At 36.7% G+C, this 27,662-nt stretch overlaps 6 protein-coding genes across 8 annotated transcripts; 2 read left to right on the top strand and 4 right to left on the bottom strand.

The window, feature by feature from the left end:
- The first annotated feature begins 22 nt into the window (after positions 1–22).
- LOC137579946 (cilia- and flagella-associated protein 298) lies at positions 23–26,584 on the top strand. The gene is made up of 4 exons (XM_068293846.1): positions 23–480; positions 540–809; positions 869–985; positions 26,335–26,584. Exons 1-4 carry the CDS (start codon positions 106–108, stop codon positions 26,446–26,448), a joined length of 876 nt encoding a protein of 291 aa, XP_068149947.1. The 5' UTR covers positions 23–105; the 3' UTR covers positions 26,449–26,584.
- Positions 2,044–6,718, bottom strand: Teh4 (tipE homolog 4). The gene is made up of 8 exons (XM_068293805.1): positions 5,848–6,718; positions 5,549–5,759; positions 5,377–5,461; positions 5,095–5,297; positions 3,212–3,378; positions 2,854–3,148; positions 2,619–2,756; positions 2,044–2,552 (listed from the first exon to the last, which is right to left on the bottom strand). The coding sequence occupies exons 1-8, from the start codon at positions 5,991–5,993 to the stop codon at positions 2,157–2,159; spliced, it is 1,641 nt and encodes a 546-aa protein (XP_068149906.1). The 5' UTR covers positions 5,994–6,718; the 3' UTR covers positions 2,044–2,156.
- Positions 7,557–11,147, bottom strand: Teh2 (tipE homolog 2). 2 transcript variants are annotated; one of them, XM_068293666.1, is made up of 5 exons: positions 10,428–11,147; positions 10,167–10,362; positions 9,935–10,108; positions 9,636–9,872; positions 7,557–7,874 (listed from the first exon to the last, which is right to left on the bottom strand). In XM_068293666.1, exons 1-5 carry the CDS (start codon positions 10,681–10,683, stop codon positions 7,829–7,831), a joined length of 909 nt encoding a protein of 302 aa, XP_068149767.1. In that variant the 5' UTR covers positions 10,684–11,147; the 3' UTR covers positions 7,557–7,828. The 2 variants fall into 2 exon arrangements, with proteins under 2 accessions (XP_068149767.1, XP_068149765.1); XM_068293664.1 differs by lacking the exon at positions 7,557–7,874 and adding an exon at positions 8,881–9,098.
- On the bottom strand, positions 11,296–15,767 carry Teh3 (tipE homolog 3). Of its 2 annotated transcripts, none has more exons than XM_068293662.1 (2): positions 14,000–15,767; positions 11,296–12,146 (listed from the first exon to the last, which is right to left on the bottom strand). In XM_068293662.1, the coding sequence occupies exon 1, from the start codon at positions 15,357–15,359 to the stop codon at positions 14,010–14,012; it is 1,350 nt and encodes a 449-aa protein (XP_068149763.1). In that variant the 5' UTR covers positions 15,360–15,767; the 3' UTR covers positions 11,296–12,146; positions 14,000–14,009. The 2 variants fall into 2 exon arrangements, with proteins under 2 accessions (XP_068149763.1, XP_068149764.1); XM_068293663.1 differs by lacking the exon at positions 11,296–12,146 and adding an exon at positions 13,834–13,869.
- Positions 15,912–17,147, bottom strand: VhaM9.7-c (Vacuolar H[+] ATPase M9.7 subunit c). The gene is made up of 2 exons (XM_068293667.1): positions 16,696–17,147; positions 15,912–16,602 (listed from the first exon to the last, which is right to left on the bottom strand). The coding sequence occupies exon 1, from the start codon at positions 17,069–17,071 to the stop codon at positions 16,814–16,816; it is 258 nt and encodes an 85-aa protein (XP_068149768.1). The 5' UTR covers positions 17,072–17,147; the 3' UTR covers positions 15,912–16,602; positions 16,696–16,813.
- On the top strand, positions 21,007–25,263 carry tipE (temperature-induced paralytic E). Its single transcript, XM_068293845.1, has 2 exons — positions 21,007–21,460; positions 22,694–25,263. Exon 2 carries the CDS (start codon positions 23,944–23,946, stop codon positions 25,261–25,263), a length of 1,320 nt encoding a protein of 439 aa, XP_068149946.1. The 5' UTR covers positions 21,007–21,460; positions 22,694–23,943.
- Positions 26,585–27,662: the final 1,078 nt, after the last annotated feature.

Here is a 27,662-nt window from a genome sequence, read left to right as displayed (position 1 = left end):
CACAAAATATACATAGAGAGCTGTGAATTGAAATCGTCTGTTATCTGAAACGGAGTAGTAGTCATATATAATACACTTATAAATATTTATTGAGAGCTCTTCAAAATGGTAATTTTGGATGTAAAACGTGGCGATGAATCGCTCTTTTTGTATGAGACAAGCGTGGGCGAGAAGACAGATGGGGTTATCCGTGATCTGGTGGCCATATACAATGGACGCCTCAAGGTGCAGCGTGTCTGCATGGAAATGGAGGAGCTGGCCGAACATGGCACTATGTTGCCAAGCGAAATGATTGGCCTGAACGATGATCAAATTGAGGAATTGAAATTGGTTGACATATGGGCAGATAAATGCATACCATCGGGTGGATTTCAATTTAATAAAGATCCAATGACACGACGCAATGGTCAACAGCCCAAGGAGCATATGCAAAAGGTCTTGGAGAATGCCATGAATGATGCCAAGGCTATGATAGATAAGGTAAGAACGCAGAGAGAGGGAGAAAGAGAGGAATAAAATCTATCCACATATTTTTCTAGAAAAACGTTGGCCTTAAAAAACTCATGACTTTAAAAATAATTGAAGAGGCCTTAAACATTTTACGTGGCGCTGTTATGATTGTCTATCCAATGCAATTGCCACCACATGATAGCATACGCATGGAGTTCACCAATACAGAGGACTTAACTGGCACTCAGGCCTCCAAGGAGGTATTGGAGCCATCCAAGGCACAATTATGGTTCGCTGGTCGTCAGATTTTGAATGGCAAAGCACTTTCCGAATATTTGGGCACCAATGATAAGACCAAGGTGGGTATAAGTATATAAAGATGTTGTCATCATCATCATCATCTTCTCTGCTGCTCCAGGTGGTGGTCAAACTGAATCAATTGGGTGAAGGTCCACCGGGTCGTGAGGCAGTTATATCCGAACAATTGCGTCAACAAATGATGGCCGATGCCTATCGTCGCCAGGAGGAGCTAAAGGTAAGTAACAAATAAATCATATTTTCCATTTTTAGAGCAAATTCTAAATGTATGTATATTTTATTCACATATGTTTGTATATATATAAGTATATAGGATTAGAGCTACAAAAATTCAAAGATTAAAGTGTGTGTAGGTAGGTAAGTTAGGTTGGTTGGTAGTTCGGTAGTCGGAGATTGTAAAATAGTTCAAGTAAATGCAGATTTCTCCCCTCCCACCCACGTATGTATATTTTGTGTTTTTGTATTTTATCCTTTGGTGCTGTTGATTTTCTGGTTTTTGGCTCTGGCTCAGCAGTTGTTGTGACCAGGTTTAATTAGTCAGTTAAATTCAGAGTTCATCTAAGGCACAATTTACTGAACCAGAAGTGTCCGTGTGTGTTTTGGGTGTGTCTGTGTGCTCTCATCTATTGAACGACTTGAACTATATATTTTCGGATATATTTATATATATATTTTTTTTTTTAAATGTATATATTTTTATTTTCTTGTATATAAATATCAGTTCCCATTCAGGTCCATTGAGTTTTGGTGCTGTTTTTTTTTTTTTTTTTTTTTTTTTCTTTTCTTAGCAGACTTTTATTACCATTTTTTAGAAGGTTGAAAGTCGTTTCTAGTAGATTTTTAGAAAAAAAAAACATCAAAGAAATTAAATTCGGTCTTACCGAAATTTATATAATGAGAAAAGAGTTAGCACTTTCAGTATCGAATTGAAATAAGTTGCCCTTGGCCAATACTAGGAGGAGGAAAGCTTTTGAAAGACGTTCCTTCATTAAGCTAATAACTCAAAACACTCGCAACTAGTGTTCGAACAGGTAATGAGTTACCTAATTTGATCGATCTCAGTCAGTTCCCTGAAATGATGTACACTTCTCACACTCAGCCACTTTCTATATGTTTTTGTATTCGAATCTAGCCGATTTGGACTCAGAGGAAGTTGTAGATTTAGTTTCACTAATGAAAACTGTAAAAAATTTGAAAATTGTTTAGATTAGATAGACTTCCCGTTATCCTTGCTAACTTAACTAGAGAGACTAGGCAGACGATCATTGGAACAAATTTGTTATACAACTCTGCAAAGATATAATGACCATAAATGTGTATATAGATAATTTTAGCTAATGATTGCCTCAACTGCTGGGATATTCATTCGGGTTAACTGCTTATTGGTCCTAGATAATGACCAATGGTTTCTCTGGTACATCGCACTTTGATGCCTTCTCATCATCATCATCATCATCATTGTTGTCGTTATCATTATCAGCATTATTATGATTATCATTGTCGTTGAAAATTTGCTCACTAAAGCTTGAATCTCCATTGGGACTTAATGGTATTAAGGATTTGGTACTACCAATCATTTCATGATTATCAATGGGTTGTGGTGACAGTTGTTGTTGGTGTGTTGGTGGTTCATCCACTATCTGATTCTCTAAATTGGCCACATCATCATCGGTATCATAGATATTATGTTCGGTTTCTTTGCCAGCATTATTATGTCCACCAAAGACATCGCTATCGGAATCATCTCCGGCACAAATGCAACGCATTTTGGCATCGTCGCCCACCTGAGAAGAGAGATATGTTTAAGCGTTTTACTTCTTGTTTTTTGTAACTTATTTAACACACTTTACCTTAACCGATTTGGTTATAATGCATAGCGATATGGATGAGATGACGAATAATACAATGGGCACTATTAATGATACAACAAATTCCCTATAGACCTTATCCAAATCGTAACGTGCAACCACAAATTCCACATTCGAGTCCTGTCGTGTCACGGCGGGCGGAGGGAGGGTGAAAAGAAAACAACTTTTAAATCATTCATCAAAATTAGTAGTAATCCGATAGGAAAAAAGGTGGCACCTTGTTATAGTAGCATTGATAGCGTGACTGGGCAGTGTTATTGTCCCCATCGTTGCCATAGCGAGCAACGAAATCCTTGCACTCGCCGCGTAGGGTATTAACGCAACCTTCCAAATTGATATACAGTTTCTTCCAATTGTATATGGTTAGATTCGCTTGATTGGGTAAAAACTTTTGTTCCGGATCAACAGAATGTGTGCTATTATCGTAGATGGCCCAAAACTGTGTAAAATTCATAAATGGAGCTGGTAGTATATCATGTTCCAATAAAGTTCCATTCAGGCAATCGGTGGCACTGCGTATAGAGAAAGGGAAATTGAGGTGTCTTCTCTCAGAGTAAGTAATTGGCATTACATACAGTATACGGTTATCGGATTCACGTGTGACTGTGGCACAATTGGTCAACAGATTGCCATCGTCCTCTTTCCAAAATTCGGTGGGCTCAATGCGGACACCATGCTCGGAACCACGTGCCTGATTGAATGCCACAGCATTCTCGCAATCCGCTGCAATAACATTGTCCTCCTGTCAAAGTAAAGATAAGCAAGTATTTTAAGTTTATATGGCATATTCAAAAGATGTGTGTTTCCGTATTGATAGAACAATCTCTAAACCCCATAAGTAAAAGTGGAAACTCAGGGTCAACATTTCTGAGCGAGAATCAATTGAACTTTTCATTGTTTCCATTGGACACATTGTTTGCTATGCAGTATACGGTATCCTTTTTATTGTTTAATGTTATTTAACCAATTTTCGAGCCATCTTTCTCTTCGGACTTAGGGCTAATTTTGAGGGCTTGCAAGTTCTTGTGTTGTGCTGACTTATGCAATCAAACTAAACCTACTCGACCGTAGGAAATGTAGAGTAATAGACGTTACCGTTACTCTCTAAGAACTTCTACATGAAGGTTCACCCTGGGTGGCCAGGAGACAAAGGTACCTGGGAGCCCATCTATTGAACTTGCTTTACGATGCGGCGAAATGAACCTTCTATCTATTTCGGCCAAAAACACGCAGATACAAGCCCCCTCTAGCCATCAGGCTACTTTACGGACCACAATATGTCTATGTGGATCATTTAGTTAGACATCTAACCGATTTTAACAGATTTAAATCGCACTTTGCAAAATGTTTATATACTGAGTGACTCAGCTTAAATACCTCTAAATGGGAACTGATAGAAATTTCTATAGACATAAGGTAAATTGTCTATATCCATTAGAAACGCGGATTGCTATAGACAGAACAGAAGAAAAGACAAAGCCGAAGTTATGTTTGTATTTGAAAGGCAATGATTAATTTGGCACAGGGTAAAACAAAATTTGAATCCATGTATAAATGTTTATTAGTGAGTTTTTATCCGGTTTTGGTCATACCAATAATATAATTACGTATACGCAATGTGCTCTTATATGGATGGAAAGATTTAAACCGATAAAACAGAAGTCAGACCAAACCATCGGCAATTGGTCCCAATGCGCACTGTTTATTGCATACATTAGGGGACAATTGCCTACCATTTAACGTTTACACGTCTGTTCTTGGTTAATTAACACTTTTGGTAATGCTAATCAAATCAAAGATAATAGGAAATTCCTAATCAGAACTATATTTTGCCGTTCCCGTGTTGAGAGTTATGTCGTATATAGTAAATTAGTTTAGTTAAATTGGGCTCACAGTTGTATTATTCATCTCTGGTCGGACAATTTTGATAGATCCCCAAAGCTTAGACGGTTCTAGAGCTGTAAAATGGGGGAAATTTGCCCTTTTAAGTATGCAATATAATATTCATTGTTTTCAACCAATTTATAACTTTTCGTATGTTTTGCAATCTAAAGCCTCTATCAACAATGTTTGCTTTGAATATTGTTATTTACGCACAGTTCGTTACGAAAGTTCTTTGACTGCTTCACTAGATGCATTTCTGGACTGCTTTTAACATACTTTAAGGGGCAAATTTGGTATTTGACTCTGCCAAAATAATTGATAGGTTTTTTAAATTGGTAAAGTCCATATACAATTGGGCCTGGAAACTAAGCGTGAACTCCCTATAACATGGACGAATCTACTAAAAATTTCTGAGAAGAGGTTCGCTTAAAAAAATTCAAGTAATTTTATACAAAGATTCATGGTATCACTTGGGGAGAAGGGGGCCCTGGTCGTTCCCAGATTCCTCCTGCCCCTTAAAGGCACTCTCTATTTCTATTAGTCTTAAAAAGAGAACTTAATTTAATTTACTCACATGCATAATCAAAGTATTTATGTTGGCTGTCGTTATCTTGGAGCAATAACGATCACAATTGAATGGTTTCTTTATTTTAGTGCAATGAATGCCATGACACTCAAAGAAACCATTCAATTTGGTATTATCCTTGGCTGAGTTTATCGTTGGGCCATCAGCCTTATGATGGCATAAAAAGAACTCGGACATATTCTTGCAATGACCTAGAAAGGACGAAACAGTAGAAACAGAGCTGAGACAATGCAATTTGTAAATGAGTATGAGGATTCAAGTTTAATTTACCATTCGAACAATTGAATACTCCGCGTATATTATTGCAAGCGGTGCCATTATTGCAATTGAATTTGTTCAAGCGATTCATGTCGATCTATAACAAGGAGTTGGAGTGGGCAAAAAAAAAAAAAACGTATTCTCAGCCAAGTGTGCGCTGTGAGTGAGTCATTTATTCACTCACCATGGCGCAAGAGGTATTGGTTACCCTTGTGCAATTGTTCAGTTGGATATCTGTGCCATTGCGACGGACTATGGAATGGATTTGTGGACAGAAGCCGCTAGTGCGTGTTAGACACCATTCACCGCATGAGGCCCATGGGCAATTATTGGGCATTTGACGATCCACAGTCTGGCACATGACAGGATCTAGTTCAAAGCCCGATTTGAAGGCTCTGCAAAAGAAGGGAGGAGATCAACTTTGGTCTTGTCGAAAACTTGCTGTGTGGACAGGGAGAGAGGGGGCGCTTTAGGCAGACTCACTTGAGTGATGGCGAATAAATTGATACACTTAGATAGACAATGGAAACACATGACAATACCATGGTTAGTTGACATAGGCAAATTGCCCGACAGATGCGTTTATCCTGCTCTGGTATGAGGCGCGGTTTGTCCTTGCGTCGTGTCATGTTTCAGCAGCAACAAAAAAATCCAGGCACCAGCAATTTATATGTAATTTACGACTTGTTGATTTACCTTACACACACACACACACACACACACACACACTGGGGTCGTTTAGTTGCCTAGAGAGGGTAAAGGCGGCGGTTAACAAAAATTCAAGGTGACTGGTGGCTTCTTTTCACTTTTATTTATATATGGGTCAATTTATTTTTCTTTTTTTTTTTTTAGGTCACTTTTCAATTATTTAGAATTATTGGAAAACTCTTTTTTTAATTATTGTTTTTTAATTGCTTCTGAAAGGATTATTGTGGACGGTGGGGCGGCGGTGGGTGTGGTGTGGCATGGCGGGTTTTCATTTCCTTTCCCTTTCAAATCAATATTGCACACACACAGGGCACACTTTCACTCACTCTCTCTCGCTTTCACTTTGGAAAGGAGCAAAGGACGTCCGATTCCCGTGTGGACTTGCACGAAACTAACAAACAGAAAGAAAACCCATACCCACCACCCCCCTCCCAAAAAAAGGAAAACCAAAAGCAAGTGCAAGAAACAGGGCGAAACAAATGTTGTTATTCCTGACCTAGTGGAGAGAGAGATAAAGAGAGAGAGAGAGAAGGTTTGGATATGAATGTGGATAACCAGGGCTGGGCATAGGATACAATTTTCTTCTTGCCACTGCGTGGGGTTCGCAGGATCAACGCCTGCGCCTTGAGTGAAAAGGAGTATAAACAATTTAAGCAATCTCTCTCCCCCTCTCTCTCTCTCTCTCTCTCTCTCTCTCTTTCTTTATAAATAAAACACTTTCGGTGTGTGTTTTTAGTGTAGATGTTTATTAATTAGGCCGCTAGCAATTTTTTTTTTTTTGTTTTTGGTTTTTTTTTTATTGATAAAGACACGTTAAGTAAAAAAAATGTGTAATCGTTTGTTCGCATTTTTCGTTTATGTTGTTGTTGTTGTTTTTTTCATTTATTTTTTTTTTTTTTTTTTTTGCATTTGTAATATTGATTTTTAAAATTCTCATAAGCAACGTGCGTTTCATCGGTTCTGGCTAAGCTATGTAAATATTATTCCTGTAAATGTAAATTTTTTTTTTTGTGTTTATTTTTATTTTATATTTTTTAGCATATATTTTGTTGTCAAAAAGATTTTGCTGTGTTTTTTTTTTTTTTTTTTTTTTTGGGTTGTGAACGATGAGAAGTTTATTTTTATTTTTTTTTTAATTGCAAATATTTTTTTTTTTTTTTTGGTATTTTTGTTGTTGTTCATTTAGTGTTCCCTTCGCTTGCCTAAGAAAATTTTTTTCTGTACAATAATTTGAATTCTTTTTGTGTCTTGCGATCTTTAGGCTATACGAATATATTTTTATTTATATATATACTTTTTTTTTTTTTTACTTAACATATTATGACTACTATCACAATCCTTTTTTTCTTTTTTTTTTTCAATATATATATATTTTTTTTATGGTTGGGGGAAAAAAAATGTTTTTTTTTTTTGTGTTTGTGTGGTAACAAATTTTCAATGAGGGGTTTTTTTTTTTTTTAGTTTTGAATTAGAAAAGTCATTCATTTTGTTTAACTCTAAGAATGTAGAAAAGAAAATCCTTTAACAATTTTATTTTTTAGTTTTTGAATAGCAGATGATGGCGGGGCGGGGAAAAATCGTTTGATGCATTTGTATATTGATTTCTATATAGAATATGTATAGTTAGGTAGTAAAAGCTAAATTGTATTACATATTATGATATACAATCTACAAAGTTGTTAAACTTTTGCTATTTTTGGTTTTTGTTTCGGTTCATTCGGTTTCATTTGCTTTAGTTTTAGTTAATTTGCTTTTGCTAGTATTCCATTTCATCATCTTCGTCACTGTGACACAGAAGTTTGCTATAAAAAGAAGGGAAAACAAAACAAACACACACCAAAAATAAGGAATTGAACGCGATTTTCATCTCTCTGCATATAGTTAATCAATGTGGGGATATATATATATATATATATTTGAATACAGATCATGCCACAATTAATAAAGATTACACATACAAATTCTAAACGACAAAAAAGAAGATTAAGAAACAATTTTTTCTAGCAATGAGAAGGGAGGAGAGGGAGTAACTAATTCGGGCTTAGGTTAAAAACATTTTACAAATTTAGAAATTATTGTCATTTAAGAGAGGATAATTGTTAATTTAAGGACTCAACAGACAGAAAAGGACATGTGATATGCCATATACTCTAGCTACAATAAGGATAATCATGATGGTGATATATTTTAATTGTCACCCCTAAGAAAAATGAAATTTACTATTCAAATATAACTTAAACCTTGTAATAATCTTTGCTGACTGAAAAAAGAAAGCAATTTTCAAACTTTTAAAGAATTTTTGAAACTTGGCTAATAGAATTAATCTTTTTACCCTTAAGAGATAAGTGCAGGGTATAAACAATTCAATAAAGCGGTTCGGATCACTCCCTTTGAAGTGTGATCAAGTGTGGTCCCTTGAGTTGGGTAAGCGTATATCGAAGTAACATCCCATTTAATATAAGGATCAAAAACATATATAAATGAATGTTCAGTTAAGAAGTTCTAACTAATCTGTCAGCAATGCTGATCTCTTCTATAATCTATATTATAGACTAACTAAAAGTGATTGGAAATGTGCTTTCCTTTCGTCTAACTGAATTTATAACTATAAAGCAAAGGTTAATAGGATAGTTTAAGCAAAATATAAAAAAAATTATTGGTTCTTTTCTGTTTTAGAGTTTTCCAAGACATATGAACAGTATTCTATACATTTTGGGAATGTATCAAGATATATATTTTGTGCTGAGATCTTTAATAGTTCAGAGTAAATGTTTGTTAATTAATTGTTCAAGTATATAATGTTAAGGCAGGCTTTTCATTTTTTTGTTATCGATTTTGTTTTTTTTTTTTTTATATAAGCGTTACGTGCAAACAGATTTAAAAACTAACATTTGAAATTGATTTAAATTTCATTACATTCAATTTGGGTTTTTGGTTTTAGTTGTAAATATTGAAATATTACACATATTTAAAATACATTCAAGGATAAAGACTTTTCCTTATTACAATTCATGCAGTTAACAATCCTGAAAATAGTTTTTAATAGAGCATAAGAGAAAAGAAGAAGAACATATAGAGATAAAATAGAGATCAAAATATGTTTAGAAGGCCAAAAAAATAATAACAATAAAAAAAAAATAAATTGTTGTTTACTTAATTTGTTTCGTTTTTGTTTTGTTTTTTTAGATTGTTATTTTAGATAATTACGACCAATTAACAATAGATAACAATTAACTTAGGGTGTAATATCATTAGGAATACATATACATACATACATATATATATATATATGCATGTGTATGTTTGTTTGTGTGTGTGTGTGTGTTATGAATCAACGATTATATATCAACAATATATTGTTAAAAGGCACAATGTGTTTGTGTTTGTGTGTGTATGTATGTTTTTACTACAGAATACAAAAATTGAAGATTTGTTTTTTTTTTTTTTTTTTTTTGTTGGTCTAACACACAATGAAAAACAAGGCAAGATGCATATAGACAACAGGATTAAGAGGGGTAGAGGAGAGGGAAAGTGGTTGCGGGGAAGGATATGAAAGAACTCACTCTTCCTTGGTTGGAAATTTCTCAGCATAGACTCGTGAGGATTTGTTACAGGCCTTTTCACAGCAAGGACAATACCAATAGCTCAGCACGCCAATCGAAATGGCGAATAGAACATTTGGTATAATCAATGAAAGTATTAGATGATATAGATTATTCTCCCATGAATAACGACCAATAACCACTTGGGGATATGCCCGACTATAGTAGCATGGAAACGGTTCGCCAATGTGTGAAAAGCTAGAGTATAAGAACGTTGCATATATCCATTATCCAGATGAAAGATAGTTTGTCTGCCTTACCCATATTGTCGGGCAAAGACACTGCAATTTGTTGTGGGCGGATAACCGCAACCCTCCGAGTTAATTAGAAACTTTGTATAGCTAACATCCCAATTAACTGTGTCTAAGTCTTGCGGATGGCGTTCCCATTCGCTGAAGGGTATACGCGTATAGTTGACAAACAACTGATGGCACCTAAACGAAGAAGAAGAAGAAGTTAGACAAATGATTATCTATCTTTAGTTTGGCCTACTTGGTGAGTGATGAGGTGCAACCCTCGCGGCAGGAGCTCCAGCTGCAATTCTTAATGCCCTCCGCATAGATGTGATCAATGACAATGCATGTCACCGGCACTGGATCATAGTCGGCGATGATTGTTGATATAGCGGGATCCACGACAAACGGTATTAGGAATAGAAATGTGAATACCGATAAAATGGCTGTCGTTCCTAGAATGCAGAAATTCGAGTGAAATTGTAATTGGAATTACATTATCATTATTATATATGTATACCAAGGCACACGGAGGTATAAAATTTAGCCTTCTCGAGTAAAGATTCCATTTCGATCTCCTCGCGTTTGGCCCTGATGGCATCAACGCATCCGCTGCCAGGACGTACCGGTGATTGGCATGTGGAACGTGCCTTGCCCGATCCTGAACGGCTGCTGGTTAGGCTTATTTTACTAGCCGAAAGCGTTTGTGCCGATAATGATAAAGTTGGACTTGATGGTACCGATGTGGTTGTTGTTAATGTTGAGCTCTTCTTCATTGTGTTGCTTTTGTGTGTGTGTGTGTGTGTGTGTGTGTGTGTGTGAGGTGTGGGTGTGGGTGTATAGGTGTTGTGTATGTGTGTGTGTGTAAATTAAAAGCTTTGAAAATTAAGCCTATTACAGTAAACAATATCTAACTTTTTCCAATGTATCTTAAGCGCCTTTTCAATCTTCTCTTGAATAATTTAATCTATGCCTTTTTTTTTTTTTTTTTTTTTTTTGATTTACTTTTGAATAATTTTTCTTTCGCTTTTTTGTATTTTTTCTTAAGCACTCTGTATGTGTATGTATTTGCTCATTTTGCTTTTCTAGACATATATTTAGTTTTTATTTTTTCTTTTTATTTTTGATTTTATCTAAATTTTAAAAATTTATCTTTAAGGGTTAACTTTGCATTTCATGACTAGTTTTTTGGTTTTTTTTTCTTTTCGTTTCTTTTCTTTAATTGGGTTTCTTTGTTTTTCTTATTTTTGTTGATAATTATTTTTGTTGTTCTTCTTCTTTTTCTTTTGATCACGCATCCCTCTTCGTCTAAACCATTTGAATTATTATTTTGGTTTTTTTACTGAATTTCACTGCCTTCTTTCTAGGGCTCTGAACCATCTTCTAAATTTTGGTGGTGAATTGTGGTGAATTGAGGTGTGTTCCCTTTACTATTGTTTACTGTGTGTGTGTGTGTGTGTGTGTGTGTGTGTGTGTGTATAGGGTATGTGTGGGTGTTGTGTGTGTGTTTGTTTGTTTGTTTGTTGTGCGCGTTTATTCTCTAGGATATAACTTAGTTTTGTTTTTTTTTTTTTTTAATTAAATACAACGGAAAAAAAATTATCAAATATTTCTTTTTTGGTTTTCTTGTTTTCAATTAACAGATTTTTCCTTTCGTTTTTAACCTTTCGGAATGCAATATATAATATATATATTTATCGTGTGTAATGATAGGTAACATTTAACCATTTACCTTGCTTGATTTTTGTTTTTGTTTTTGCTTTACCTATAAACAACCCGCTCTAATTAATGAGTGTCGAAAAAATTATACTAATATTGTCTCTACTTTCATATTCGTATCGTGTATATATATATATTTATATATATATATATATCATTTTTGAGAAATTCACGTGTATTTTGTGTGGTTTCCATGTACAAGGAGTTTTTTGAGTGACTGTGTGTGTGTGTGTGGGGGGTTTGTGTAAAGTACGAGGAGCAGGAGGAGGAGGTGTGGCAAGACCCTTTTTTTAGGTGTAATAGTGTTGTTGTTGTTGTTGTTGCCTTGCCATGGTAATTTTCAATAGTTGGTGTTAAGAGTTCGATGGAAGGTTTGTTTTTTGCATTTGTTATTGGGCGTTTCTTTTGTTGTTGTTGTTGTTGTTGTTCTCTTAAGAAGTTTTGAAGTTCAGTTATTATTGCAAAGCGAAGACTCCAGCCTGATGATGGATCGGACTGTCTTCTTGAAGCAGAGGAATGCCTGTAAAATGAAAAAGAATACAAATATTCAATGGAATAAACTATAAGTTAGTTAATTAACTTTCAATAAGTACTAAATAATAATATACATTTGCTAGATATTTGCCCTTTTCGCATCTAATTTCTGGTTTATAGCCTTGCAGAGTGTTTTGGGTCGCATTGAATCATTTTCTTCAACAAGTGAGTGAACAAACTCACTAAACCTATTCACTTACTTGTTTACTCAGTGACTCACTGACTCAGTAGATACCAACTAGGCTCTATATATACATAGATGGATTTGCCTTAATTGTTGCAATTTGTCCACCATCGTTAACCCAAGTATAAGAACTGATCTGAATCATAGTCAACTGATCAAGTCAGTGAGTGTGCGACTGAGTGAGTGAGTCAATGAACTTGCTCACTCATCAAAGTGAGTTTTTTTACTCAACATTAGGAACTACATATATCGATCTCTATTGCTCCAGCCTTTTAAGACTTAGTAGCGATTAGTATAATACTTGATATTTAGGTATTTCTGACCATATTAGGCATAAGTTCTTGACTTAGTCCATTAAATTACTTCAAAAATAGAAATAATATATTAAAAAGAGGCTTTCTTTTATTAGTTTTAGGAATTAAACTTCATTGGTTAAGATTGAATCAATATATCATAAAGCTTCGATAACAAAAAATATCAAAGTTCACTTATCGAAAAGTAATGTCTTGATTCTGAAAATGAACTCGGTTTATGCCCATCAAATCCAGATTTTGTAAAATCAGGAGATTTGGGGTTGCAAAATAGGCACCCAAAAGTATACTTTAGTATGTTAAGGAATTGTTTTTTGTAGAATATCCTGTTTAAGAAAATGATTTCTTCTTTCTAAGCAAATGCAAGAGATTCTAATAGTCCCCATAGCATACTTTTGGGTTCAATTTGTACTCATTCATAGAACCATATCCAAGGTTTTTAGTACAGGATTATGAAATATGGCAAGTGCGCATATGTTTATACCCTTGCAAAAAGGGTATATTAATTTTGGTCAGAAGTGTGCAACGCATAGAACGAAGCATCTCCGACCATACAAAGTATATATATTTTTAATCAGCACGACGAGACGAGTTCAAATAGCCATGTCCGTCTGTCCGTCCGTCCGTCTGGATCAACGCAAACTCCTAGACCGTAAGAGCTACAGAGCTGAAATTTCGTACGTAGGCTTGTATAAAACGTTCTTCCACATTGATGGCTAATAGGTAAGGAAAGAGTTACCAAAACAGTTGCAAGGGTATACAAACTTTGACGCCGTCGAAGTTAGCCCCGGCCCTCCGGTTTTTGTATTGCGACGTGTCAAGTTTACGATATAAAGAAGGCCAAATAGAAAGACACAGTATTGAGACACAGAGAAGAAGAGTTGGAAACATAATACAAAATATAATGGTCAACAAACTGCAAGGGTATACAAACTTCGGCATAGCCAAAGTTAGCTACTTGGTTTTAGTTTTCTCTTCTAAATTCTAGTCAAAAGGCAACACTGTTTGCTAAACTACTTAACTTATTAGAGAATATATATTAATTAATAGGTGCTACCTACTAATTGATAATTCTTATACTAAGAGGATTGGAGGATAGATAATTGGGTAAGAAATTTGTCTAGTTTATTAGAGAATTAGATTTATGCCTTTCCTTTCCTTTTTCCTAGTTTAAAATTACAAGTTTTTTGCCTTGCCGCAAACGGAAACGGAAACTGAAAATAACAAATTTGTTGTATACATATATGTGTGTGTCTGCGTGTGTGTGTGTGTGTGTGTAGTTAGACCGATCTCTGACGGTTTATTTTGCCTGTGTTTGCTGGTTTTTTGTTTTGTTTTGCTTACGTGACGGATCTCATAGAGCCATTACTTCATCGCCTCCGCCACCGCCCATGTCACCGTTGGTTGGGGCGCCAACGGTATTCTTTGATAGAATCGTTTCGGTATCCACACAACCCTTGAAACGCATCTTGGCATCATCGCCCACATAGACGGTACGCTGGCAGAGTAATAGAACCGAACAGGAAACCACAAATAGCACCGACGGCACCACCGAAGCGAATACAAATTGACGATACGTGGCCTCCAGATCGAAGCGTGCCACAGCCACATCCTTCTTCAATGGCGAATAGAAGCACGGGAAACGGGCACGTGCATTATGATCGCTGCCATCACGTCCGAAATCCTTGAGGAACTCTTTGCACTCATCCATTAGGGTGTTCACACAACCCTCGAGATTGATCATCAGTTTGGATTCATTCGAAATGGTTAGATCGACATCGGGTGGAGCTATTTCGGGCACTGGTGTCGCCACCGACACATGCAAATGACTGAGATATGTAAAGTTGGTCAAATCACTTAGCATATTATGCTCCAAAGTTGAGCCATTGATGCAATCGATGGCATCCACACGATCCGAGGTGTTCTTTATAAAATAGCATGATGTCATGGCCACATTATCGCTGGATTCATTCCATACCTCCTCCAGTGTTTCGGCATTGATGGCATTCTGGCACTGCGACAGATACACCTTGTCGCCGCTGAGGACCACAACATTCTTGTTCCTGGTCGGTATATCGACGCACCGGCGATCACAGTTATAGGGTGTGCGGATTTTGCGGCATGTCCCGCGGTTGCATGAGAATAGGCCACTGATATCCATGCAATTGATTTTGCCCCGACGACCGGAACACTTCACCGGTGCATCACTGTTATGGAAGACACACTCGAAGGCATCGGTTATGTTCAAACATTGACCGGCCGTGCAGTTAAATGTGCCAGTTAGATTCTTGCACTCATCGTTAATGCATCTGGCCTTGTCGGCCCGATCCTGATCGATGCCGTAGCATGTCTTATTCGCCGAATTTGTACAATTCTGAAAGGTGAGATTTGTGCCATTGCTGCGGAGATTCACATAGATTTGGATGCAGGCGCCGGACGTTTTGCTGAGACACCATTCACCACAGCTGCCCCATTCGCAGTTGTCCTTGTTGACGGCCCGTGTTGTGGTACACATGACGGGAAAAAATGGGTCAATGCCACTCTTGAAGGCTCGCGTTGAGGGCATATAAATGGCCACAGTGAGATAGACCAATGCAACGGAACTAAGGACCAAAGTCATCTGGCATATGCATATGGTGCCACATATTCGTGTATCCTGTGGGGGAACGATTAGCTCCTCGCTGGGTACCTTTTTTTTACCCATTGCCTTTATGTGGATGAATTCCTTGCTACTTTCGGTCTATTTTTTCTCCCTCTCTTTCTTTCACACTCTCTATCTCTCTCTCCTTCTCTCTCTCTCTGTTGTTCGTTTTGCCTTTTGGGATTTTGGTGGATTTACTGGACTCTGGGGCTGGGCTAATCACTTGCGTGTAAATCCAATTAGGAGCAGCACCAGCAGCGGCACCACATCATGGGCCACCAAGAGTCTATCGATTGAGTTTTCTCTTGCCTTACAGAGCGGCGCCCCCCCTGGTAAGGGGGATGGGTTAAAGCCTGTGTTGTTATATAACCTGATTATTTGTCGTGCATACACGGCTGAGATTTACTTTTAATATGTGTGTGAGTTTTGATTTTCAGTGAAGGCAAATCAACAAAAAAAAAAAAAAAAAAAACCGAAAGAAAGAAGGAGAATAAACCAAATCACTGAATTAGGCCACAATTTGGAGTAGATGAAGAGAGAAGAGAAGGCGGTCTATCGATTTTTTGACTTTGACCCCTGCAATTGGTCCATCGACTGCATCACGTGGTAATCTCCTTTTCACTTTTGGCCAAACGCTGGAATTTTTCTTCTTACTAAAATTTGTTAGTTAGACAATTGCATATCCCTTTTGGCATCTATTCTTTTAGTTTAATATTAATTTTGTTGTTTTTTCTTGTTTTTTTTTTTTTTAACTTTATTTTTCACTCTGGACGCAATTTTTTGTAGCTTTTCTTTTTAACCAAGTTGCTCTTGTAACTTTGTACACTGTTTTCGTAGTACTATCGTGCCTGTGCTCTATGCCTTCCTTACTGACCGCCGACAACATGCCGCCGTCTGTTCCACATCTAACGGTTCTCGGGTCTCTGTGCTCCGTGTGTGTTGGTGTGCTCTCGTGCTCCTCTCAGGCTTTTGGCAACCAGAGCAAAAATTCAGAGCACTGCGCGCGCATATATTTATTGCAAAATCAATAGTTCCGCATTCACGTTTTTTACCAACCCAAGCTCTCATCCCTCCCAATACAATACCCATGTAGGGGGAGCTCGGAAAAGCATGCTCTCGTGCCAAATGCATTCCTTTGGGCCTGGCGAGTAGGGATGATGATGATGGTGGTAGTCGTTGTCGTCGTCGCCGTCTCCATGTCTCTTGCTATGACGACATCGCCAACGCGGGCCAGATTCAAACCTCAGAAATGTTGTTATTTTTAGGGAGGGGGGAAGAACCCCATCGGATGATGATGATATACACTCTATATTGTATATTAATATATATGTATTAATTTTAATATAATGTAACCAAGAAGTGTTACTTCTGGGATTTAATTTAACAAAATTGTACATACAAATGTGTATAATTCTAGATAATTAATGGGAGGAGTGTAGCTGGAGTAGATGAGTGATAACAGAGCTTAGCTTATTGTCCATTGAGTTTCTGGGAACGGGGCGTGGCGTGGCCATTGATTAACCTTCTTTAATAGGACTGTCCCATGATTTAGCTATCATCGCTATGGTCCTCCATTCCAATTTGGGTCCAAAAAATGGATTCATCTGGGCCAAATAGCAGCAAAACCAAAAGAGCCAACAACTTGCCGCAGTCAGCATTAGAATGCAACGGATTAGATTATGATGTGGACTCTTGGGCACAAGAATGGGTCCAACTATGCCGACAAGTGCCCAAAAGCCAGTGAATACCAAAATGGTTAAAATATTTGCTCCCATTTTCAACTTTGTTCGATTGTTAAATTATTCGTCTACAACAATTGCTTTCTTTGTGCGTTGAATTGTTTACGTTTTATGCTGACGATTACGTCGTGATTAGTCACAGATATTTGCTTAATTACGTAGTCACGCATCACTGATATCATCATCGCATACACAGCTAGAAACTGGCTTTTATTTAATGATTTTAAAAAAATTACAAGTGTGAACCAATTTTAAATTTCTTTGGATTCCATTGAATTTTCTACAACAAATTACTATTGATCAGGTTGCTATTGACTCGATCGATAGAGTTGCAGTGATCTATTTCGACACATGTAGATACTTATCTACGTTGTTTAAATAGACTTACGTTATATTTGAGTTTAGTATAAAATTCAGTAGGAACACTTATTTTTATTACCATATTAAATTTCATAAAATTAAACATCCGTAATGCTAAAATTAATTAAAATTGTGAGTTTTTTTTTTTAAATTTAAGAAAAATCAGTATTATCCATATTATTTTTAAACAATATACATTTATAGTTAGAGTCATATTGATTGGCTCGATCTTATGTACATATATGAAGCTTATAAGATCGTTTCAGGCAAGGAAGTAGAAAGAATATTTCGGAGGGGAGGTCAAGTCGAAAAATGCGAAACTAAGCTTGGTTTGTGATAGGTTCTCTAGCTGAAGTAGAACAGTTTCGATATATGATCCATCATAATGAAGAAACTGTCAGGTATAGCCGGAAAGGATCCCACAATCGTATCTTAAATGTTATTGGGCTTGATGTAAATTCCTAAAATATGATTTGCTAACTTGTATTTCCTATATTTGTTAAGATATTCCTTATTCATTCTTAATATCAAGATAAGTTGAGTTTTCTAACTGGTGACAACAAAATTCAAGAAATCCTGTAGAATTCCAAAGAAATTAAGAAGGCTTATTTGATATATTTTAAACCATCATAAAAAGGTTGGCTATAATGATCCATTCACTTTGAATCTGTAGTCAGAAGTAATCTTCTTTTTCATACATTCTTCATAATATTTGTTGGGGAATTCCGTTTCTGAATCTCAATGATCAGTTTCGTCAGATTTCTGTGCTTATGGACCTTTCACTTTTTTTTTAATCGTCAATATTGTGGGCACTAATGAAACTGTCCCTAATCTACCGTCAGATGATTATCTCTCTGTTTAACTGTCAATATTCTAGGCATTGGTGGAAAGCCCTCTCAATTTGTGTCCTACTTTCAAAATTATAAGGCATTGTTGATCGCCTGATCGATATACACTTACCCTACATTAGAGGGGTAAGTTCTAGTCTTCAATCAGCTTGACTTTAGTGGAAAAGAATTTGGTTTGCTGGCTTAGTGTGGATAGTCATAAAAAGTGATCATATTGTAGTAATGGATTACTTAATGGCTTACTTTTGTCAATAGTAAACAGTTTTGTAATCAATTACTTTAGAAAGTACCGTGATGATGTGTGTAATTACATTTTGGAGTACAGTAATCTATGATTTAAGCGGCCCTGTCCATACAAAAGTAGGCTACGATGTAATTGAGACACGTATTGGGCTAGAATCGATACTGGGTACAAAGTAAGTCTTATGTGATCCAACTAAGAACTATATGTATCAATTAAAATATATTTTCAAAAGCTAAGCACTAAAATTAAATGTCTCTCATAAATTATTCAAATTGGGGACTTGATTCTTCAAATATTTAATAAAGATAGATAAGGATGGATCCGAGTCTGTATGTATCCTGGTTCGTTGATGTTCGTCGAAACTTGCCAAAACTTACTTACAAGACCATGAGAGCATTACATAGAGACTTTTTGGACACTTATTCTCAAGAGTTTTTTTGAAATTATTCCGGGAACGATAAGGATAGCTTTATTAAACTATGATTTTGATTTGGTTTTATTACAATTTTTCAATTCCACTCCATCCAAAATATTTCCCTGATCCGCCCCTAAAAGTCAATTTGTTATATGAAGAATTTCATTATATATAACAGATTCCTATAAGATAGTTGGACCATATATTGCTATTACTGGGTTTTCTAGTAACATGTCAAATGATAGATTTAGCTTGGCTAAAACACTACTAAAAGGATGGTTTGTTACATATAATTACTTGTAGTAAATCTTCAAATCTAACAGTTCTTCTGTTTAACTCAGAGCTGTTTGCTTTTGCCAAGGTAGTCAAAATGGTTCAGATTCAAAAGGTAGATCAGTCATAATCTAGATATGGAACCATCTATTTGACCTATATCCTATATCAACACCGAATAATTGTACTAGGTCGACAAAATAGTTGCTAAGCTTGTTTGGGGTCACTTTTTGCCCCTCTTTATCGTCATAAAAAGGCTCTTACTCCCTTGTGAAGTGGCCGTTTGCTCAAGAGGGTCGTAAAAGTGCACGTGTACCTGGATAGTGGGTGGGCACGCAACCCCCAACAACAAGAACCAACCAAATGTTTATTTTCTTGTGTGTAAACCAATATTTGTTTCAGTTTTTTGGACACAGAACTTTTCATTTAGCTTGATCTTTAGTAGTTTTAGATAATAGTTTTAAGTTTCTTCCTCGACTAAGGAACCCGCTTACAACACATACACACAAACAACAAAAGGATTCTTATTTCATTAAACTTTGTTTTTTTTTTCATATTTTTTTTTGTTATTACTCACTTGTAATTATTTTTTGGTGTATGAATCACAAATTTTGCTGGTTTATTTACGTTCATACACACGCTCAATATACACCGAGGCACACACGCACAGACCGCCGACTGCGACCAGGCAGAATCATCGACAGGAGCAGCAGCAGGCAGGATTCGTCACTAATACACACTTGAGTTTGTGTGTTGTCACAAAAAATCGTTTCATAATAATAAAACTAAAAAAAAAAAAAAAAAACAAAAACAAAAAAAAAAAAACAATAATACAAACAAAAGAAGAGTAATAACTGGTACAAGCTCTTCTTTACCCTGCCCCTTTTTTGGTTCAGTTGATGTCCTTCGTAGTTGTTAACATTATTCACTTGTTTAATTTTCAGCGTCTATGTGTGTGTGTGTGTGTGTTTTTTTGGTTTTGTTTCTTGTGGTTTTTGGATTTGTCGATTTGAGTTTTTTCTTCTTTTTTATTTTTTGTTTGTTGTTATAAATATTTCTTGGTAAATGCGGTCCAAGAGAGAAGAACACTCTTCATAAGCCAGAAATGATTTGATTAAACAATTTTCTTCTTCGATTTCCACCCATTGCCCAAGTATGTAGAAGAAGTAGAAAAGCTAGCCGAGAAAATTCCAAACAGCACACACACACACACCGCAAACTCACACACACACACACACACACACACAAATACCAGCAGAGTGTGTGATGTGTCGTGCCAAATACTCTCACGACCTCTCACGGACTCACTCACTCACTCACTCACCCAGTCAGTCGGACTGTCGGTTCGCTCACGGCTCACGATTTTGGTGCTGCTTCTGCTCCTGTTCGATGGCATTTATTTGGCTTTTTTCTGTGCCAAGGAGGCGCATGCGTACATCGGCTTTACGTCATCCATTGACCGAGAAAGCTTTTCAATGGGTTGCCAGAGACCTGACAATTACCCTTGCAAAAAGTAGTTGACCATTTTCTTTGCAATGTTCAAAAATTGTAGCATACATTTTGGGGCAAATGCTTTTATTTTTGAAAATTACTCAAAAATTTGAGTTTATTTCTTTTGTTGTCATTGTTGCTGTTGTGGCATAAACTAGCCGGATTGCAGGCAGGCCCAGTCAGGGCAGCTGGAAAAGCTCAAGCTCAGCTGCCAAGCTTCACGCAAACCAGAGAGCAGCGCCTGTGTGAGTGTGCCTCTGTGTCTGTGTGAGTGTGCCTTCGTGTCTGTGTGTGTGCGTGTGTTTGGGACACTGGGGATAAGGTTGCAGCATAGTCAGTCAGTGGCAGTGGCAGTCCTTTCGGTGAAGAGTTCAGCGGTCGTCATCGTCATTGCTGTAGCCGTTGCCGTTGCCGTTGCCATTGCCGTTGCCTTTGCCTTTGCCGTCGTTGTCGTAGTAGTCGTCCTCGTCCTCGTCGTCGTCCTCGCCTCGTCGTTCTCGCCGTCGTCGTTGTCGTGGTAGCCGTTTCTCTATTGTATTTATATATTGTCGTCGCCACCCTGTCCGTGTGTGTGTTTTTTTTTTTTTTTTTTTTGTTTTTTAATTTATTTTTTATCGAGGTTTCAGCAAAAATAATGACACGAACAAAATCTGTTTCAGTCTAGAATACTAGTAGACCAATGTTTCCTTCTTGTTTCTTGTGCGTTTTTTGTTGTTTTTTTCCTTGTTATTGACTGACGAGTGTTCAAAAAGAAAAAAATAAAAAAAAAACAGAAAGAAAAATGCAGCAATCAGGTCAGAAAAATGTGTGAGAAAAACTGAGATTGAGATGAGAGAAGGCAAAAAGGAGGCTTCTGATCTAAAAATGTTTTAATAACAATCCAGAATTCCCAAAGAAATCAAGAGAACGATAGAGAGAGAGAGAGAGAGAGCAAGAAAGAAAGAGTTGAAAAAAAGAAGAAAGAAATAATTTGTAATCGTCGTCATACTATAAATACTATATACACCTATATACGGCTTTATATGTTGGTTCGGTTGGCGGGTGGGGGGTCGGTCTTGTCTTGAACCTTGAGTAAGCAAAAGCACATGCACACTCGCACACACACACACATGCACACACATATATGTAAGCAGCAGCACATGGTAGGAGCTAAAGGGTTGGGGAATTGGTGACGCGGAGTGAAACTGGCACGCAGCACTGCGACACAAGAAGACAACAAAAAAAGGAAGAAAGAAAGAAAGAGAAAAGAAATTAAGAATTATTTTTGTGTTATTCTTTGGTTGGTTCTTTGTTGTCGCTTTGCATAATTTATAAAGGCGAAATCTGGTCATTAAAAGCAAAAATATTGCGAGTTTGTTTCGTATTTTCCATCTCTTATTTCTTTTTTTTGCCGCATAATTTCGATTGAATTTGCGTCCGTTCCTCATATATGTAGATGTGTGTGTGTGTGTGTGTGTGTGTGCTTGTGTTTGTGTGTGCGGAAACGTGTCAAATGAGTTTGAAAGTTACATGCGGCTCCACTCTGTCTCCCTCCATATAAACCCTAACCATTGCACTATTATAAAATGCATCAAATGAAGAGGAATGACAGAGGGAGAGGAGCAGGAGGTGCAGGCGACACAGTAGGGTGGTCACTGTTTGAGAAGTAACAGTGTGTTTTATTTTAGTTATATCCTCCAGCTTTGTCTCGCATACAGTGCGCCGCCTATTTCCGTTTCGTAATACTTACATACAAAGCACTCCATCAAGAGTTTCAGCTCGCTTGCTCCCTCGCTCGGCTTGGTCGCATTTGTGTGAACAACTTTCGTTGTGGTTACATAAAACAACAAAAACGAAATACGTACATATATAAAAATAAATACATTATTTTTATACATTAGGAAGAGGAAATTATAGGTTGATGATTAACATAACAAAATACATTATAAATTGTCGTCCCTTTCGCTCAACTTACGCTCTCTCTCTCTCTCTGTCTTTCCCTCCCTCTCTCTCTCTCCCTCTTGTTCTTGCTTTCTCCTTTGGCTTAGTATTGAAAAGTATTGCTGCACGTGGAACGAATCGTAGTAATACACAGAAGAAGTGTGTAAAGTGGTGAAAAATAAACAGATAAAAATAATAAAGAAAAAAATAAAAAATATACTTTCCGTCCTTAATTTTCATGAAATAAACTATAAATAACAAAAAACAAACAAAAAAAAAAAAAGCAACAACAACAACAACGGAAGAGTGAGATCTAAAAATTGGTAACACACTCACACAGACACACACACAAACACACAGACACAGAAAGACACACGTTTACACGGACAAGCAAATGCTTTAAAACCCTTGGCCGTAGTCATAAAATAATCAACCGAAAAACGACAAGAGCGCAGCAGCGGAGGAGGAGGAGGAAAAAAAGGAGGCAAGAAGCGAAAGAAGCAGAAGCAGAAGAACAACTACGGTGCAGTGCAGGAGGCGACACTTGCTGATGTTGACGAAACATCTCCATTGGGACACATAAAGCAATTAGAAAAGGTTGAAAACAGCAGCAGCATACACACACACACACACACACACTTAAGCAGCTCACACACAGAGACATCCCACACCCACTGCCACAGGATGCGTGCTCGCAGGACAATTTAGCCTAATCGAGTTAAATGCGAGAAACAAAAAATGCGTCGTCCTGCAATACCAGCCATTGGCATTGACTTGTTTTGCCAGCTGCCTAGCTGCAGATATCAGATCAAATGTCCAAGATAACGGAGATGCCCATGTCCAGAGGTCAACGACAACAACAACAACAGCAACAACAGCAACCAGACGAGCATCAACTGCATCAGTAAAAGTGTAAAAGAGAGTAAAGAAAGTAAAGCAAAACGAAAATTTCGTGAATCGAACTACCCTCCCTGTGATATAACTTGCGCCGTATTTGTAATTATAGCTTATAGATAGATATCTTTAAGTTAAGAGCTAACTAACAAAAACACAAAATAAGCAACAAAAAGAGCAGCTAATAATATTTGGCATCTTTAAAAAAAAAAAACACACACACAAAAAACACAAGCCAAGCCGCCTAGAGGACAGCACGAAGTACCAGGATAATCTCACACTCAATCTCTATCTCTCTATATATTTCTAAATAATCTAAATACATATATATCTACATATAAAATATACAAATTATTTTGGGCCCTATAAACCGCCAAGCGCACTCCTCACACACACACTCCCTCATTTTGGACTGGAAACTAAAACTTAATTATAACAAACGATTAACTAAACTGCAAGAAGCATGGGAGATGAACACGAGAAACGCAGTGGAAAGGAGAAATTGCTCTTCTATACGACAGCATTCTTTATATTATTGGGAACATTTAGTATGTTTGCTTTCCTATTTCTTGTACCCTTTGTCATTGAGCCGGCCTTTACCACCATATTCATGCAGTTCGAGGAGGTGCCCGCTCTGTGTGAGACCTACGACACAGAGATCTATTTCGGGGCCAAGAACTGCTCGTGGGCATCGTGTCGTGAGGGTTGCACTAAGGATATATATACATGCACTCAGATACGTGTTAATTATCGCCTCAATTTATATAATTATACGGATGAGTTCAATTTCACGGAATATCATATAAATCTACGCGAATCGGAACGTGAAGTGCCGCCCGTGAAGCGTACAGATCGCTATGAGCGAGCATTGCGTGACTATGAATATGATAGTCTTGGCGGCGGTGGTGGTGGTGGTGGTGCACCAGATGTATCAGATATCACAGCCATACGACGACAAGAGCAATTGAATTTTGGTGATGCCGATGGCTCAAATGGTTATTTAATTGAGGATCCGGAGGATATCGATTTCACAAGATCCAGTGCTGGCAACACATTGATCAACGATGAGCGGCGACCCTTCGATGAGATATCGGAATTGAATGAAGGACTAATGGGCAACCGTTCGATATATTTCTATGTGGGAGCACGTTTATTTCCCAATGTCAAGGGTTGCGGCTATCCGCCGATGCTAAATTGTACCATTTGGCTGAAACGTTATACCAAAATCGGCATTAAATTTCCCTGCTACTACTCCAAAGTGGATCCAAGTCTGGTGATTAGTGATTTGGATTATTGGCAGAATACATTGAATTTAGTCTATTCGATGGCCATACCGATACCATCGTTTATCATATCGGTGATTTATCTGACATATGCGTACTTTAAGATCTACAATGAGGATGAGGAGACGGTGCCGTTGGATAAGAATGCCGAGGACATGGATATTGATGACATCGACGCCGTCGATGACAGCGACGGAGCTGTACTGGCCGACAATGTGGCCGGCAGTCAAATTATCAATATGGACTCGACCACAAACGATAGTTGTCTCGAGGGTGTATTGCCCAATGGTGGTCCTGGGCTGACCAGTTCCATTTCACATGGTGGCTCAGTTACTACACCTGGCCTATATATAGCACAATCGCCGGCGGGATCACAGATAACGCCCAATTCGGAAATTAACTCATTCGGTCATCAGCTTAAAGTACAAATGGCCGATGAGTTGTCCAGGGATTCACTAGAGAATGGCATATTGTCAACGTCTACCTCGGTGCAAGGGTAAGGCTGCTTGAGGATCTTATTTTGAGGAATTTAATTTTATTTTTTTCACATTCATACATCAGTGCTCTGTGGAAACAATATTAAACAATTTTTAATAGCATACTTATCGGGGTTCATCTATGGTTAGTTGTCGGCCATCTTTGATGTTGGTGGAAATTGTAATAATAATATAGCATACTTATCGGAGCCACAATTCGTTGTTCATGGCACATACAAAGTAGTTCCATATAATTTGTGTCGAAAAATTTTTAAAATATTAATAGAAAAATTACACACGAGAACACGATTTCGGTACTTTACTTAATTTAATAGCGTTTTATTCTACTTTTTACTTAAATATAATAATAAAGCAATACTAAAATTAATTCCATCGGGAATATTTTGAAAACTGAAGACTTAATGCCTTTGAAATGTTGACCTCGTGACTTGCCTAAGCGTAAGGTTTGACTTAAAGTAAAGTAGAAATAAAACTATGCAGCAATTAATTTGATCAGTTCCCTTAAAATGACTTAAAAAACTATTTCTATTCCTATTATTTGAAAGAAAATCATTTGTGTACCTTAATTTTTTGGGAATTTCGTGAGTTTTAGAGTCCATAAATTTGATGATTTGTAAAGTAAAATGTGTTACTAACTGAAAACATGAAAATTCCCCTCTATAAGAATAGTAAAAGATAATAAATAATAAACAAAAATGTGGTATATAACGGTGGCAAATAAAGCTTATAGTTTTAGGGGAAGAAATCGGAAATTGAGTTCGTTCTTGGATATCGTAATTTGAGCAGTTTCAGAGATAAAGTCCTGGTGAATATTCCGTTCAGTTCATTCACTGAGGATTCTCGATCGAAGATTATTACTAGCTCTAGCTTTTGGTGGAGGAAATTTCTCACATCATCCTAATCTATGCATCCAAGTGGAATCTAGAGCTCCACTTCAATTAAAATTTAATACTCTTTTTTTGGTACAGGTTTAATTTATAAATTTTAATCACATTTGATTAGAATTTTTATTTAAATAGAGAAATCTATATGATTTTAATATTACTTTTATTTTCTTTTTTGTTTTTCCCACAGAAACTTGAGCAAGACGATGACGACGAGTATCTCAACTCCACCTGGGCCGACAGCGGCAGTCTGAAACGTCAGGCGCATGGTCTGCAAAATGTTCGATTTCGATTCCAAAAATGAACCATTGCTATTGGAGTCTTAAAACGAGCGAAATGCATTCCCAGAAGAAATCAAAAATTAAAAAAAAAAAACTCCCGAAAAAATGAATATAAGATGGGAATTGTAATTTTCGCTGACACTAAACAAAACAACAAAAGATGACAATGTGGAAATGTGGAAGAAAGAAATTATGAGAAACAATCGACAACAACGCATTCGTATGCGACCGAACTTGAATACCTTCAGAGCTGTTAGAGACACTTAAAAACTATAATAGATTAAATATACATACTTAATGAACAAATCGACACACACTACACTCACCACACACCCACACACACACACACACACACACCTTAAGCTTACACACATCAAATTGCAATATGAAAATAAAAAAGAAAGCAACTAAATAACTTCATGATAATATGTATACATATTTGCAAATATGTACATATGTATAAAAAAAAAACAAAGAATGAAAAACCAAAAAAAAAGATGACATGAAAAATAACCGGGAAACCGCGCTTCACACAACAACAAGGATAACTCCAGAGAGAGAAGAGGGAGAAGGGGGCTAACCTTTTGGATTGGTACAAAATACAATAAACCGCAACAACAAGCAGCAACAAGTACTTACTACATATATACCTAAAATGCAAATTATAAAATTTATACATATGTACATACATAGATGTACACATATATTTACTAAAATTATTTTTTTATTCGCAAAAACAAAACAAAAGAAAGAAAAGAAAAACAAAAGACAAAGAAGTCGTATCTCCACGACTTGCAACTTTCGGTGGCACGATATGTGGACATTAATTACATACAAAAACATATTTCGAAATGATCGATTAATCGAGATCCCCGGAGATCGAATGTGGAGAGATCAAGTGAAGAACAAGAAGAAGAAGAACGTCAATGCATTATGTATTTCATTCGAAATACGATATGATAAACGAAAGCAAGTGCTGCGCCTCTATATATTTAAATTTAAACAAACAAAAATACATATACAAAAATATATTGTAATTGTTATCCTTCTAATTAATGCGGATAAAAACTCACAGCTTTAATTAAACAAACAAACAAAAGAGACAAAAAAAAAAGAGATTAACAAATGAAAAAGCATAAGATTTTTTTCTTCTACGTATTATTAATTTTTATTATGATTATTAATTAATACCATATAGTGTATTTATAGGTCCTGCAAATGGTTCAAGCTATTCAAT

Source organism: Drosophila tropicalis, unplaced genomic scaffold (genome assembly GCF_018151085.1).
Source record: "Drosophila tropicalis isolate 14030-0801.00 unplaced genomic scaffold, ASM1815108v1 contig_805, whole genome shotgun sequence".
NCBI lineage: Eukaryota > Metazoa > Arthropoda > Insecta > Diptera > Drosophilidae > Drosophila > Drosophila tropicalis.
Note: the sequence above shows the minus strand (reverse complement) of the source record. Positions and strands in the feature narration are given on the sequence as shown.